Below are 15,500 nucleotides of genomic sequence, written 5' to 3' on the forward strand. Positions count from 1 at the left end.
TATCCTGGTAAATCTCCTCTGCCCCCTTTCAATAGCTTCCACATCTTTCTTGTAATGAGCCGACCAGAACTGCACACAGTACTCAAAGTGGGGTCTGACTAGGGTCTTATAAAGCTGCAGCATTATCTCCTAACTCCTAAATTCGATCCCTCGATTGATGAAGGCCAGTACACCATACGCCTTTTTGACCACATCCTCTACCTGTGAGGCCGATTTAAGAGTCCTATGGACCCGGACCCCAAGGTCCTTCTGATCCTCTACACTGCTAAGAGTCTTACCCTTGATATTATACTCCTTCACCCCATTTGACTTGCCAAAATGGACGACTACACATTTATCTGGGATGAAGTCTATCTGCCATTTCTCTGCCTCGTCTTGCGTCCTATCTATGTCACGCTGCAACTTCTGACATCCCTCCTGTTTTGACTGAAAATCATAGCTGGATAGATTGCTCTGAGAGAATAGTGGTTCCAAATTTGATCCATGACAAACAGCACAATTCTTCATTGCTTCAACCATTGCATCTTAGTCAATTTAATATGCTGCATAATTTTTTTTGAATTTGTTACCATGAATGGCACTATTTTGAATTATGTTGAACTTTCACAACACTGTGGTGTCTTTTCAGTGCACTATTTCAAGTGTGTGGTTTGGAAAAAGAACTATAAGGAAGAGGTCACATTGGCATGGAGTAAAATATATTTTTCAGTTAAAAGATAGGCATTGTTCCAATATCCTTGATGAGTTCTCATTGTGTTGTTGAACGCCAGTGTCCAGACTATTATGTTCTACCACAGGTGCAATAGTCAATGAATAATTTCAATCACAGAGCTGTATTTGTTACTTGATGCATTGCAGAGTTTGAGATACCTGCTTCCAAAAGTTCATTTATCTTCACTTCTGAATTTAACGCTGTGGACAAGCAGAAATTTACAGGTAGTTTTAACAAAAGCTAAAGCATGACGTGCAGTTGCTCATTCTAGTCATCATATGCACTTCAGAGTACATTCTGATTGTTATGCACATATTCACTTGTCATCCACATCATCCATTATAAGGCTTCTATATTCTGACAAAGTAAAATGCTACACAATGAACTGAATTGTACCTTCTAGCCATTATTTCACAAGAGATGCAAATCCAGATTCTTTCGCAAAGAAAATTGCTTGGTTCATACGATCGGCCACGTGCAAGATCTGTATAACATGACAATTACAGTTAATTTCATTTTATACTATATCTAAATTAAGATGTATTTGAAAAATTTGCTTTACAATATTAATCTACTGCTTTTTTCTTTGCTGGACGTATCGGGCACCCTTTCCTTTTTAGTTATGGTACTTGAGTGCTCGACATACTACGTTCTCGCTTTGCAAAGTATTGTTCATTTGCATGAAGCACATTGCCTGGTTACTAACTATTGCAGCTGGGATTTAATCAGTTTGTTTCAGCATATTTATTTGTGCCCAATTCTCTGTCTGTTCCTTTAGATTTTGAAACCAGAAATCTGGTTAAACAGAGATGACTGAAGTTTAGAATCGTTGGGCCTGATTTTTACCATTTTGATTCTAAGTGCTGAACCTGGGCATAATTCAGACCCGATTTGGAAATCTGTTCTCAGGCGCCCCCATACGTGCTCAGCCTGAAAAAAAAATCGCAAATCTGCATGTTGCTGAGGGTGGGGCTTATTGTGCCCAAAACAGTGCTGTTCCAATTGAAGCTTTGAACTGTGCATGCACAATGAAAAAACATTTTTGAAAAAGCACATCTGTCACATCGCTCTCGGGCTGCAAAAAGTGGATAAAGCACTCTCAGGAGTGAAAAACAGGAACGATGGCCCCCACAGACATCGCCCCACCCCCACAACATAACTGTCCCCCTTATCCATCCACCCCCCCCCCCTTGCAGGTACACAGATCAATCTTAACCTCCTGCCCCCTTTCCCCCTCACTAATTGCCTGCACAGTGGCGACAGTCTCCCACTTCACCCCCCACCAATCGCTCGCAGAGTGGCAGTGATATCCCCGCCCTGCCGCTTTCTCCTGCCCCACCAGAGATCTATCTGCCCTCCCTCCTCCTCATCCCCCACCAGAGAATGATCTGGCCTCCCCTCACCCCGCCAGAAAATGGATCCGGCCTCCCTTCTCCACCCACACCAGAGAATGATTGGGCCTCTCATGCCCCCCCCCCCCAATCAGACAATGATTGGGCCTCCCTCTGCCACCTCCCCCACTCCCAACTAGAGAGCAATCTGGCCCTTCTTTCTTCCTCTCCTCTCCTCTCTCTCGCTCCCCCCCCCCCCCCCCCCCCCACCCCAACCTCACTTTCCTCCACACAATCTGAATTAGAGAGCTGCTGGAAGCTCTGAACTTACCTCTTCAGAAGCTGGAGTGCCTGAAACAGATCTTTGCTGAGCATGTCTGTTTCATGCTGAATCTGCACGGGCGAACATGATGGTAAAGAGGGAAATGCAGGTAAAGTTAGGCGGGCAGCTCATTAATTCAATATAAATGTATGCAAATATATTTAAATTGCTGTTGTGCCCGTTTCGGATGTGATTTGGATTGTGGCCATTTTTGGGCCTTGGTAAAATGGGCATCTGCGCAGATGTGGGTGCAGATCACATTAATGGTCTCATGCCTGACTTTACCAAGTTTTGGGTGCGACACAGTGGTAAAAACGGGCTCATAGAGTTGTACAGCACAGAAAAGATCCTTTTGCCCAACAATTTGGGTGCTCTACATTTAAAAGCAACACTGTACTTCTCCTGAATAGCCACACTAACAGCTTCACATGTGTAATGCTAGTTTCTTAATGAGACAGATTAAATTCCAAATTTTCAAACTTAGAATAATTGCTGATATTTTTACTTTAAACACTAAGAGGCACTTACTTTTTAGATTCATCTCTGAAAAGTTTTTCCACCTGAGAATTATTTGACTAGTCATTTTATTTCATATGTTAGTTCATATATCCCTAAAAGTGGTCATGGATTTCTTTTTCATAAAACTTTAGCTTGGTAGCTGTTAGTTGGGTTAAGGTTAGGAATGACAATTGAGGAAATTAGTGTTGGGGTTGTACAGGACTTGTTGGGAAATGATACTGCTCTGTAGCTAGAACATGGTAGAGATTTGAAAATGTGGATTTGCTGTCACCTAGGGATCAAATGTTGGGCATTATCCAGAGTCCTGAAGTGCTTGAGAGAAATTTTCAATTTTGGTATAAAAATAGGGAGTGCTAATCTAGGACAGGCTTGTCCAGCCTTTTCACTTAGGGGCCACATTTGCATATTCTTCTGAGTCCAAAGTTAAAGTTTATTTATTAGTCACAAGTAGGTTTACGTTTGCACTGTAATTAAGTTACTATGAAAACCTCCTAGTCACCACACTCTTGGCACCTGTTCAGGTATACTGAGGGAGAATTTAGCATGGCTAATTCACCATTCTTTGGGCAGTGGGAGGAAACTGGAGCATCCAGAGGAAACTCACGTAGGCACTGGGAGAATGTGCAAACTCCACACAGACAGTGACCCAAGCCAAGAATCAGACCTGGGTCCCTGTTGCTCTGAGGCAGCAGTGCTAACCACTATGCCACCATGCCATCCAGAAACTGATGAGCAAATTTTGGAAAGATAAGGTTTAGCACAACAGTAAACTGAATTTCAGAAAAATAGCTGGGGTTTTAAGGAAATAACCAATTGCTGATCAAAAGTACAGCGATGAATTGTTAAAGAAAATTAAGTAATAAAGATGTCCAGAGCGTGAGAGGGTTAGTGTATGTGGGTGGATGAGTGTGACTGGGTGCATGTGTATGGGTTGATGTGTGGTGGTGAGAATGAATGAGAAACCTGAGAGTGGGTGTAAGGCAGACTCATACTCACCCTCACTCATTCAGACTCTCGCACTCAACTCTGCACAATCACTGTCACCAACTCTCATTCTGACTCACTCATTCATCCACTCACTCACTCATTCCCACACGGGCGCACACTCACTCACTCAGTCCTATGCGTTCATGAGTCACTCACTCCCACATACACACACACAGACACACATACAGCCATACACGCACATGCTCCCACACTGTCGAGGTCACGGTCATGCCTGGCTCCAAAGCTGAGGTGCTCCCATACCCACACCCCTGCTTACTCATTCCAATGTCACAACCCCATTCTTCCAGCCTGCCAACTCCAAACAATTCTGTCAGGGAAGATTTGGAATTAGGCAGTTGCTTACGTGACAACAACTTGGCAAGCGGCATGAAATTGGCTGTATCTGGCCCATAGTCTGGGCCTTGGACAGGCTTAATCTAGGGGAATATGTCAAGGTGTAAACTTCCCAAAATGTTCAGAGCCCTGGAACAGCATCTTAAGAAAACCTTGAACACTGACTTAGGTAGGAAAAATATCGCTCAGATTAAAATATAGACCAACTATTATCGAACTTAAAACATTGAGCAACTGCAATAAAAAACTTTCAAGACATTCTTTCAATGTGATTTGATTTATGGTTATCACAGATATTAGTAAACAGTGAAAAGTATTGTTTCTTGTACACTATACAGACAAAGCACATCATTCATAAAGAAGGAAAGGAGTGGGTGCAGACTGTAGTGTTACAGTCATAGTTAGGGTGTAGAGAAAGAGCAACTTAATGAGTACAGATAGAATACCAATCTTGTCAGTAGAGTTGATTTATTGGATAAGTGGCATGATTATTAGACCATATGGTATATTTATGTGCTGTGGGGAGGCGGTGGTGTAGTGGTATTGTCGCTGGACTAATAATCCAGAGGCCAGACTAATAATCTAGAGAATAATCAAGCTAAAGTTCTGGGGATTCAGATTTGAAACCCACCATGGCAAATGCTGGAATTTGAATTCAATAAAAATCTAGAATTAAAAGCCTGTTGATGATCATGAAACATTGTTGATTGACAAAAAATCCTATTTCTCCCTTCCTTTAGGGAAGGAAATCTGCCATCCTGGCCTGGTCTGTATGTGACTCCAGAGCCAGCTCAATTCTTAGCATTTAATTCTGAGCATTTAAGAATCGTTGGGCCGAAGGGCCTGTGTTCCCGTGCTGGGTTGTTCTTTGTTCTTTGAAATGCCCCATCAAGCCACTCAGTTTAAGGGCAATTAAGAATGGGTAATAAATGCTGATGTGGAGATGCCAGCATTGGACTGGAGTAAAACAGAAGGAAATCCCACAACACCAGCTTAAAGTCCAAACTGGTTTATTTGTAGCAAAAGCTGCAATTTGCTTATATTGATTATTAAAATTACTTGTGATTTGCTACTGGCCCTTAACATCAACATCAGCAATGAATTGCTTAATGGTGATACCTCATGTTCTAATATGTACATTGAAAAAATGAAAATATTCCTTTCATTGAGAAAATTAGCTAAACATTGTAATTATAACAAAATGAATCATGTAGTGGCACAGCCCATGTTTCACTATTCTAAACAAATTTCAAGGAAAAAAGTGAGCATTTATTGTGTATTGTCTAAGCAACAAAAATAAAAGATTATTAGGTTGGGGGGGTGGTTATCAAGCCAATGACTGACTAAAATTGGGATTTCTTCCAATAAACCTATATTTTAACTTTCACTTTTCAAAATTTAATTCATGGAATGTGGGTGTCACTGGCTGGGCCAGCATTTATTAACCATCCCTAATTGCCCTTGAACTGAGTGGCTTGATGGGCCATTTCAGAAAGCATTTAAGAATTGAGCTGGCTCTGGAGTCACATATAGGCCAGACCAGGATGGCAGATTTCCTCCCCTAAAAATAGGCAGTTGCAATGACGAAATAAGAACCTTAGAAATGTTTATGGATAGGTTGGGAGTGTGAGCCAAAATGTAGCAGATGGAGTTTAATGTGGATAAGTGTAAGGTCATGCATTTTGGTCAGAAAAATGGGAAGGCCACCAGTTATCTAAATGGGGAGAGACTTTGGGGTGCTCTGGTGCAGAGGAATCTGAGCATCCTTGTTCATGAATCGCAGAAAATTAGCATGCAGATACAACAGATAATAAAGCGAATGGAATGTTGTCATTTATAGCTAAAGGAATAGACTCTAAAGATAAGGAAGTATTGTTTCAACTGTACAAGGCATTGGATCAATAAGATCCCCCTCATCCTTCTAAACTTCAATGAGTACCTGGAGTGTTGTGCACAATTTTAATCCCCTTTGAGGAAATATGTAGTGGCATTGGAGGCATCTCAGAGGAGGTTCACTAGATTGATTCCAGAGATGAGGGGTTTGTCAAATGAAGGGAGATTGAACAGATTAGGCCTATACTCTCTGGAATTTAGAAGAATGAGGGGAGATCAAATTGAGGTACATAAGATGTTAAAATGTATAGATGCGAAGCAGTTGTTTCCTCTTATGGGGCATTCTAGGATGAGAGTCATAGTCTTAGGATAATGGGTAGCAAATTTAAAAGGGTTGAGGAGAAACAACCTCTCCCAAAGGGTTGTGAATCTGTGGAATTCACTACCCCAAAGTGCAGTGGTTGCTGGGACAGTGAGTAAATTTAAGGAGGAGTTAATCAAATTTTTGATAATGAGTTGAAGGGCTATGGGGAGAAGGCAGGAAAATGGGGATGAGGAGCACATCAGCCATGAAATTCTGGGCCTTGGGTCATGATTTTAACTCATTTAAAACCCAACCAATTGCATAGAGTTTTGATTAGGATTTAGCATCTTGCCTGGAATCTTTTTATTGCTTTTCATAAATTATAATATATGATGATTTTCCTGTGCCTTTTGGTGAATTATTTGGTCAAAGCACTTTGTACCTAAGGAAGTTTAAAAGTTTGGCTGTATAAATACTTCACATGACCCAATATCATATCTAATTTCTGACATTGATGCATAGTGTAGGCGTCATAGGTGCCATGCCATTTTTGCTCGTTTATGTGAAATGCATTCTTTTATACACAAATGTGAATTGTATCAGGTAATTAATATTGTTTATCTACATTTCTTAGTGGGTTTCCAACCCTTTTGCATGAATTGTATTGAATAGTTAGTACATTATACTTGCCAGAGTTATCTTTATTGGCATATCTCATCAGCTTTAGTTATCCTGCTTCGGTACAGAGGAGATTTACAAGGATGTTGCCTGGACTGGGAGGCATGCGTTATGAAGTTAGGTTGAGGGAACTGGGTCTCTTTTCCCTGGAGAGACGTAGGTTGAGAGGCGACCTGATAGAGGTTTATAAAATGTTGAGAGGAATAGATAGGGTGGATTCTCAGAGGCTATTTCCCCAGGTTGAAATGGCCGCTACGAGAGGACACAGGTTTAAGGTGCGGGGAGGAAAGTACAGAAGTGATGTTAGGGGTAAGTTTTTCACTCAGAGGGTGGTGAGTGAATGGAATCGGCTGCCGTCAGTGGTGGTGGAGGCGAACTCGCTGGGGTCTTTTAAAAGACTTCTGGATGAGTATATGGGGTTTTATGGGATTGGGGGTTATAGATAGGAGTTGATGTGATCGGCGCAACTCGTGGGCCGAAGGGCCTGTTTGTGCTGTAGTGTTCTATGTTTTATGTTCTATGTTCTACAGCTTCTAAATAATAATAGGCTGGATTTGGCAATTAACCTGCTACACTTGCAATAGACTTTCCAAGTGCTTTTGCATTGGAAGTTCATGTTAGCCAACTATTCAAGTAATGTGTATTCTACAGGAAATCTAGGAACTAAGCAATCAGATTGAAGAATCATTATTGAACAGCGCAGAGTCTGAGCCAGGGAGCATCAGTTAGAACAGTCAATTCAATGCCGTATCAATACAGCAAACAAAATAAAGGCTGGGAGAAAAAGATTCAATTAAGCAAAAAATCTAAGAGACAGAAACATTTTTAAAAGATTAAAATGTTTTTGTTTGTGAAATCTTCTTCAATAATTAAAATCTGAATAAACGAGACGCCACATTTGTAAACGTTTACTTTCAGTGCAAGAGAGATTCTTTACTAGTAACTAAGATTTATCACATCATTTAAAAGGCATTTGCACTGGAATGGATAAGTACAAATTTACTCAGTAAGTATTGCAACTTCATTGCCAATTCATACATTTATTATGCAGCTTTATGTAGAATTGAGACAACACAGGCAGCAGCATTCTGATTTCTGCATTTTTCTGTGTTTATGCAGTCACTAGATGTTGCTGTCCAGTTTACACTTTTATAATGGTGAGCACTGTTAGCCTCACCATTACTCCAACATAAAATCTCGCCAAATTATTACAGGCCTTGTTTTGCCTTTCAAGCTACTCAAAGATTGAGCCATAATTTCCAGGCTCCCAAGCAACGGATTTGGGAGAGACCCAAAAGATGCAATGGGGAACCCCTATTGGAGATTCCTAGGTATGCATTTGCACAGCAATTGTCCAGAAACATTGGGCAGGATTCTCCGATCTTGTTTTCCCTGCCTCCACTGCCAGCAAAATTGGAGAATTTGATTCTCAGCCAATATTCCATTCACCTAGCAGCACCAGAGAATCCCTGCCAGGGGTGAGTTTGAATGTTTCTGGTGGTTAACTTGCCTGGGCCAATTGTGTTGGAACCTTAATTGCCAGGAACCTTAACTAAATAATTTAAATTGCTAACTTTGGATGCTTTCGCCAGTAATATGCTAATAATTATTCAGAAATAGTTAGAAATAAAACCACTCTAACTCCTAGTAACTATTTTAAATATCCAACCAGTCCACACACAGGTTTTTCTCAACACCCCTGAACCCCCCCCTCATTCCTTGACTAACCATGCCTCCCCACCCTGGTATTCCCAACCCCCTGGTGGGATTCCTCCCACCTGCCAACCCCCCACCTGCACGGGATAACCCTTCCAACCCACGAGCATGCCTCTCATTCTTGACCTGACCCCCAGACTAGGCTAGATCCCCACCCCTCAACTCTTCAATGTGACCCTCACCCCAACCTGCATGGACACCACCACCCCTAACTTTCCCCACCCCCTTATCCCTGACTCAAACCAGACCCCCAACCCTGCTGGGCACCCCTGTCTCGACCCCTTGACCTGGCTGGATCACCCCTCTCACCTGTCCCGAACTGACTCCAACCCCCATTTCCAATGTCTGCCCTCCCAACCCTTCTCCTAATGTGTGCCCCCACTACTTGATGTCTGACCACCCCCACAGCCTAACCTCCAATTTTCCTCACCCACTCACCCGCCCTCCCCACTCACAGACACACATGAACTTTGGGGTAGATAAATGTGTACAGTTTGGCAATCCAATGCTGATTGCCTCTCCTAGGAAGTTAAGGACCAATATTCTGATATAATTGAATCATTCCATTATTACAAAAAAAATGCTATTTCGAAACAGGTAAATTTATAGTTTAGGTGTCAGCCATTTTTCTGTGAAGTGTAATGAATTGTATGGAAATTCAATAGAACCGTGTAAGAAGTTTATTACATTGTGTAGTGTATGGCATGCACACGGTATCTACAGTAGAATTTTAATTGTATTCTTGTAATATAAATAAGTAAATCAAATGAGCTGCGCAGAAAATTATTTTATGAACATTGAGAGATGACAGAAGTTTCTATTTCGTTCTTTATTATACCTTGCAGACTGAGCTGCCGATCTCTGACATCCCACTTGTACTCAGTCCAATCCCAGTGTCTGATATTCCTAAAATAGGAATAAAGGAATTCACAGGACTCCCAAGAATATCAGTGCTGGGTATGACTTCATGAATGGAGGAAATAGTTATCATCAATGCATGTTGTTAAATGTCCTTGAGCTTTATTCAATTTTAATTGACATGACAAATTTAGTTTGGATATATGTCATTGAGATAGGCCACACTTCAGCACCATAACAAGTCTTTTGTCTTACTTATGTGCAAAATGTATTTAATAGTCAATACACCTTATCCTGCATGTCCAACAAAAGCGATATGAAATGCCCAACGCCCTACATAAACCACATGACGGTAAGACGGTAAGACCATAAGACATAGGAGCAGAATTAGGCCATTTGGCCCACCAAGTCTCCTCCACCATTCAATCATGGCTGATATTTTTCTCATCCCCATTCTCCTGCCTTTTCTCCATAGCCCCTGATCCCCTTATTAATCGAGAACCTAGCTATCTCTATCTTAAAGACACTCAATGACCTGGCCTCCATAGCCTTCTGCGGCAAAGAGTTCCACAGATTCACTACTCTCTGGCTGAAGACAATCCTCCTCATCTGTTTCAAAGAATCATCCCTTTAACCTGTGGTTGTGCCCCCTAGATCTAGTTTTTCCGACTAGTGGAAACATCCTCTCCACAACCACTCTATCCAGGCCTCTCAGTACCCTGTAAGTTTCAACAAACTCCAACAAGTACAGACCCAGAGTCCTCAATTGTTCCTTGTACGACAAGCTCTTCATTCCAGAGATCATTCTTGTGAACTTCCTCTGGACTCTTTCCAAGGCCAGCACATCCTTCCTCAGATATGGGGCCCAAAACTGTTTACAATACTCCAAATGGGGTCTGACCAGAGCCTTATACATCCTGAGAAGTACATCCTTGCTCTTGCATTCTATCTCATAGCATATCTCATTGACTTTTTCACCTTTGTTGTAATTGTTCAATGTGCTGCATATTTTGGGGGCAATTCTCCCATCCCAACGTGCACGTTTTTTGGCACGTCAGGATGGGAGAATCACACGTGGGCCATTTTGTGGGATTTGCGCATGCATTCCTGATGCATGCACATCTCCCACAGCCAGAGAATAGATGCAGTTGGGACTATGCTGGAAACCGGTGGGAAGAGAGTTAAGTGATTTTAATCTTTTTAAAATGTATTTTAAATGTCATTTTTTGGGCCCGGCATGGAAGTTGCCACGCCTGATAACATCTCCCAGCCCACCAGAAGTATTTCACTCCAACAGGGTTTAGAATAGCTCCCCACATTCGGCAAACTAGCAGGAGACCCAGCCAGAGTGAAAGGGGGGCATTGGGTAGTGCCAAGGGGACAAGGCCTATTGTGGGCAATAGGTAGGGCTGGGAGTGTCCTGCTGCCACTGCATGTGGCTCTGTTTGGGCTGGAGGGAGGCCAGCAATCGATGCAGGCTTGGTGGGGCGGAGGTGATCTGCTGGCGGGGGGTGGTCTGCTTCCCATCAGGGGTTCTGTCTCGGGGCTTGTTGGTCTGTAGGGGGAGGTGAGTCTACCTCCCAGGTGGGGGGCCTGCCTGCCAGGGTGTGGGGGATCAGCAGGGGAGTCTGCTGTGGTGAGGGCAGGTTTGCCACTGCTGAACGGGGTGCTCGGGGCTGGCCTGGGAATGCTTGTGGGGGCCATGATCAATTCAGGCCTTGGGTGACTGTCTGTGTGGAGTTTGCATTTTCTTCCTGTGTCTGTGTGGATTTCCTCCATGCTTTAGTTTGCTCCTACAAAGATGTGCAGATTAGATGGATTGGACATGCTAAATTCCCCCTAAGTATCCCAAAATGTATAGGTCAGTTGGATTAGTCATGGTAAGTGTATGAGGTTATGTGGATAGGGTGGGGGAAAAGGTGTGGGTAAGGTATTTTTGTCAGAGAGAGTCGGTGCAGACCTGATGGGCTGAATGACTTCATTCTACACTGTAGGGATTCTATGAGATGGTGCAAAGAAGCAGCAAGAAGTTCCTGGTACTTATAAAAGTCAATGGCTTTGGGAGGAAAAGAGTTGTCCTATAATTAGCTTTCTGTGTCACTGGTACTAGTTCTGGAGCAGGAAAGATCTGGTTAAGCTGGACGAGTTGTGGCTAAACAATGTCATCGTGGCATTGTTAACTAGTAATGTGGGGAAAGCTTTAAACTAATTTAGCAAGGTATTGAACATAGAACATAGAACATTACAGCGCAGAACAGGCCCTTCGGCCCACGATGTTGCGCCGACCAGTTACAAAACAATGACCCACTAACCTAAACCAATCCCTTTTCGTCCATAAACCTATCCACGGATCTCTTAAACGCCCCCAAACTAGACGCATTTACAACTGCAGCAGGCAGGGCATTCCAATCCCTCACCACCCTCTGGGTAAAGAACCTACCCCTGACATCCGTCCTATAACTACCACCCCTTAATTTAAAGCCATGCCCCCTCGTGCTAGATTTCTCCATCAGAGGAAAAAGGCTATTACTATCCACCCTATCTAAACCTCTAATCATCTTATATGTTTCAATAAGATCCCCTCTTAGCCGCCTTCTTTCCAGCAAAAACAACCCCAAATCCCTCAGCCTCTCCTCATAGGACCTCCCCTCCATATCAGGCAACATCCTGGTAAACCTCCTCTGCACCCTCTCCAAAGCCTCCACATCCTTCCTGTAATGTGGGGACCAGAACTGCACACAGTACTCCAAGTGCGGCCGCACCAGAGTTGTGTACAGTTGCAACATGACGCTGCGACTCCTAAATTCAATCCCCCTACCAATAAACACCAAGACACCGTATGCCTTCTTAACAACCTTATCTACTTGACTCCCAACTTTCAGGGATCTATGTACACATACACCTAGATCCCTCTGCTCATCCACACTATTCAAAGTCCTCCCGTTAGCCCTTTACTCGACACATCTGTTATTCCTACCAAAGTGAATTACCTCACACTTCTCCGCATTAAACTCCATCCGCCACCTCTCGGCCCAGCTGTGCAACCTGTCTAAGTCTTCCTGCAAACTATGACACCCTTCATCACTATCTACCACACCTCCGACTTTGGTGTCATCAGCAAATTTACTAATCCACCCAACTATACCCTCATCCAGATCATTAATAAAAATTACAAACAGCAGTGGCCCCAAAACAGATCCCTGAGGCACACCACTCGTAACCGAACTCCATGATGAATATTTACCATCAACCACCACCCTCTGTCTCCTATCCGCTAGCCAATTCCTGATCCAATTCCCTAGATCACCCCCAATCCCATACATCTGCATTTTCTGCAGAAGCCTACCATGGTGAACCTTATCAAACGCCTTACTAAAATCCATATACACCACGTCCACTGCCTTACCCCCATCCACCTCTTTGGTCACTTCCTCAAAAAACTCAATAAGGTTAGTAAGGCACGACCTACCCGCCACAAAACCATGCTGACTATCTCCAATCAATTCATTACTCTCCAAATAACTATAAATCCTATCCCGAATAATTTTTTCTAAAACCTTGCCCGCAACAGAAGTGAGACTCACCGGTCTATAATTCCCGGGGAAGTCTCTGTTCCCCTTCTTAAACAATGGGACAACATTCGCTAACCTCCAATCTTCCGGTACTGTACCAGAGGCCAGCGACAACCTGAAGATCAGAGCCAGAGGCTCAGCAATCACTTCTCTTGCCTCCCAGAGAATCCTGGGGTAAATTCCATCCGGACCAGGGGACTTATCTATTTTCAGACCCTCCAGAATATCTAGCACATCCTCCTTATCAACTGCAACACTGTCAATTCTACTCCCCTGTAACCCAGTGTCCTCCTCAGCTATATCCATGTCCCCCTGCATGAACACCGAAGAGAAATATTGGTTCAATGCCTCTCCAATCTCCTCCGGTTCCACACATAACTTCCCTCTGCTGTCTATAACTGGCCCTAATCTTGCCCTAACCAACCTTCTGTTGTTGACATACCTATAGAACGCCTTAGGATTCTCCTTAACCCTATCAGCCAAAGTCTTCCCTTGAGCATGATAATGAACCTTAATAGAGGTAAAACAAAGTGTCTAGCGGACTGAGATAAAGAAATAACATTTGGGTAAAAATTAATTCCGAGACTGGAAGGAGTAGACAGAAAAAATGTGATGTGGTGTCAGATGAATTTGGAGTGTATGTTTGTGATAAATAAGGTCAATGAACAACAAATACAAAATGCTATATGGTATTATGATGTAGCAGCACTAACTGAAACATGGCTTAATGAAGGGGACAATGAGTGTCATGGGACTGTTACAGTGGTTTTCTTGTTGTATTTGAAACTATTGTTCCCCTTGAGTAGCCAGACAGAGTGGTTTAAGATGATTTATTAAAGAATATAGCTTTGGACTCTGAATGAAGTCACTCAGGCTATTCAGAATGAAACATTCAGAAAAACACAGGCAATTAATGTCTCAGGTTCAATTATGTGCACTTAGCTTATACCAACAAAATAATAGGAGTTATCTGCATCCAATCATAGTTATTAATTAAAGCTACATCATATGAAAATACAGTTTTTAAAACCAATCACAATCACCTTACACTTGCTAAATTATAATATCCAATTGAACTAAGGCTTTTACTTGCCTCAAATAAGTATTGCTTTCCCCTATCTTTTAGACATTTCAGCCATATCTTGATATTAAAACATGGATCAGTCCCTTGTTCAATGCATGATTTAAAGGCCTTCTGCCTGTATAGTATCTTTCACTCTTTCTCATCTGAAGGTCAGGTGTCTGGACGTAGCTGCTTACTATCCACTTACTATACACACATTGGCCCGATGTTACCATTTTCATTCTAAGTGCTGAATCTGGGCGCAATTCAGGTCCGACTTGGAAATCTGCTTTCGGGCGCTCCCATACGCACTTAGCTTGAAACAAAAATCACGAGAATGAATTGTGCGGTGGGTGGGGCTTATTGCGCCTGAAACGATCGGCGCTCTGAACTGTGCACGTGCAGTTAGGAAAAAAAATTGAAAATCATGCCCTGTCACATCGTTCCCAGGCCGCAAAAAGCGGATAAAGCAGTTTGGGAACGAAAAGCGGGAATGATGGCCCTCACAGACATCACTCCCACCCTCGCAACATAACTGTCTCCCTTATCTGTCCCCTGCGCTACCCAGGTTGATCATGATCCTCTGCCCCCGACCCCGCCCCCCCCCCCCCCCCCCCCCCACCCACCCATACCCCGCACCAGAGATCTATCTGACCTGCTCCCCTCCCCAGAGAATGGTCGGGCCTCCCCCCTCCCCAGAGAATGATCGGGCCTCCTTCCTCTCTTCCCCCCCCCCCCCCGCCCCCAACCAATAGAGGTACATTTGACCTGCCTCCTCCTCCCTCTCACCCACCAGAGAATGATGAGACCCCGCCTTCCCCCAACCCCCCACCACCAGACCACAATCCTGCACCGCCCCCCCCCCCCACCCCCCCACCAAAGAGCGATCTGTCCTCCCCTCTACCCCCATCAGAAAATGATCAGGCCTCCCTTCTCCCTCCTTCCCTCACCAGAGAATGACCTGAATTGAAGCTTTGTTGGTTGGCTTCTAAGTGGATATCTGACCACCACCGCCCCCCTCCCCAACACTGATCTGAGTCGGAAGCACTGAACGTACGTCTTCAGCAGCTGGAGTGCTCAAAACAGACCTTTTGCTGAGCATATCCGTTTCGCACCAAATCTGGATGCACAAACTTGATGGTAAAGGGGGAAATGCTGATAAAGTTGGGCAGGCAGTTCATTAATTCAATTTAAATGTATGCAAATACATTTAAATCGCCGTTGCACTCATTTCAGGCGCAACTCAGATCG

General features: G+C 43.4%; 1 protein-coding gene across 32 annotated transcripts in view; it reads left to right on the forward strand.

The window, feature by feature from the left end:
• Positions 1–15,500, forward strand: part of abi3bpa (ABI family, member 3 (NESH) binding protein a) — a 343,447-nt gene that overhangs the window by 180,227 nt on the left and 147,720 nt on the right. For 24 of the 32 annotated variants that reach the window (XM_080203511.1, XM_080203521.1, XM_080203530.1 and 21 more), the window contains one exon: positions 859–936. The exons of the other annotated variants lie outside the window; for them this stretch is intronic. In XM_080203511.1, coding sequence (XP_080059637.1) covers positions 859–936 — 78 coding nt within the window. The remainder of the gene's footprint in view (positions 1–858; positions 937–15,500) is intronic. 32 annotated transcript variants of the gene reach the window in all.

The sequence above is a fragment of the Carcharhinus amblyrhynchos genome, chromosome 15 (assembly GCF_965287045.1).
Source record: "Carcharhinus amblyrhynchos chromosome 15, sCarAmb.v2.hapA, whole genome shotgun sequence".
NCBI lineage: Eukaryota > Metazoa > Chordata > Chondrichthyes > Carcharhiniformes > Carcharhinidae > Carcharhinus > Carcharhinus amblyrhynchos.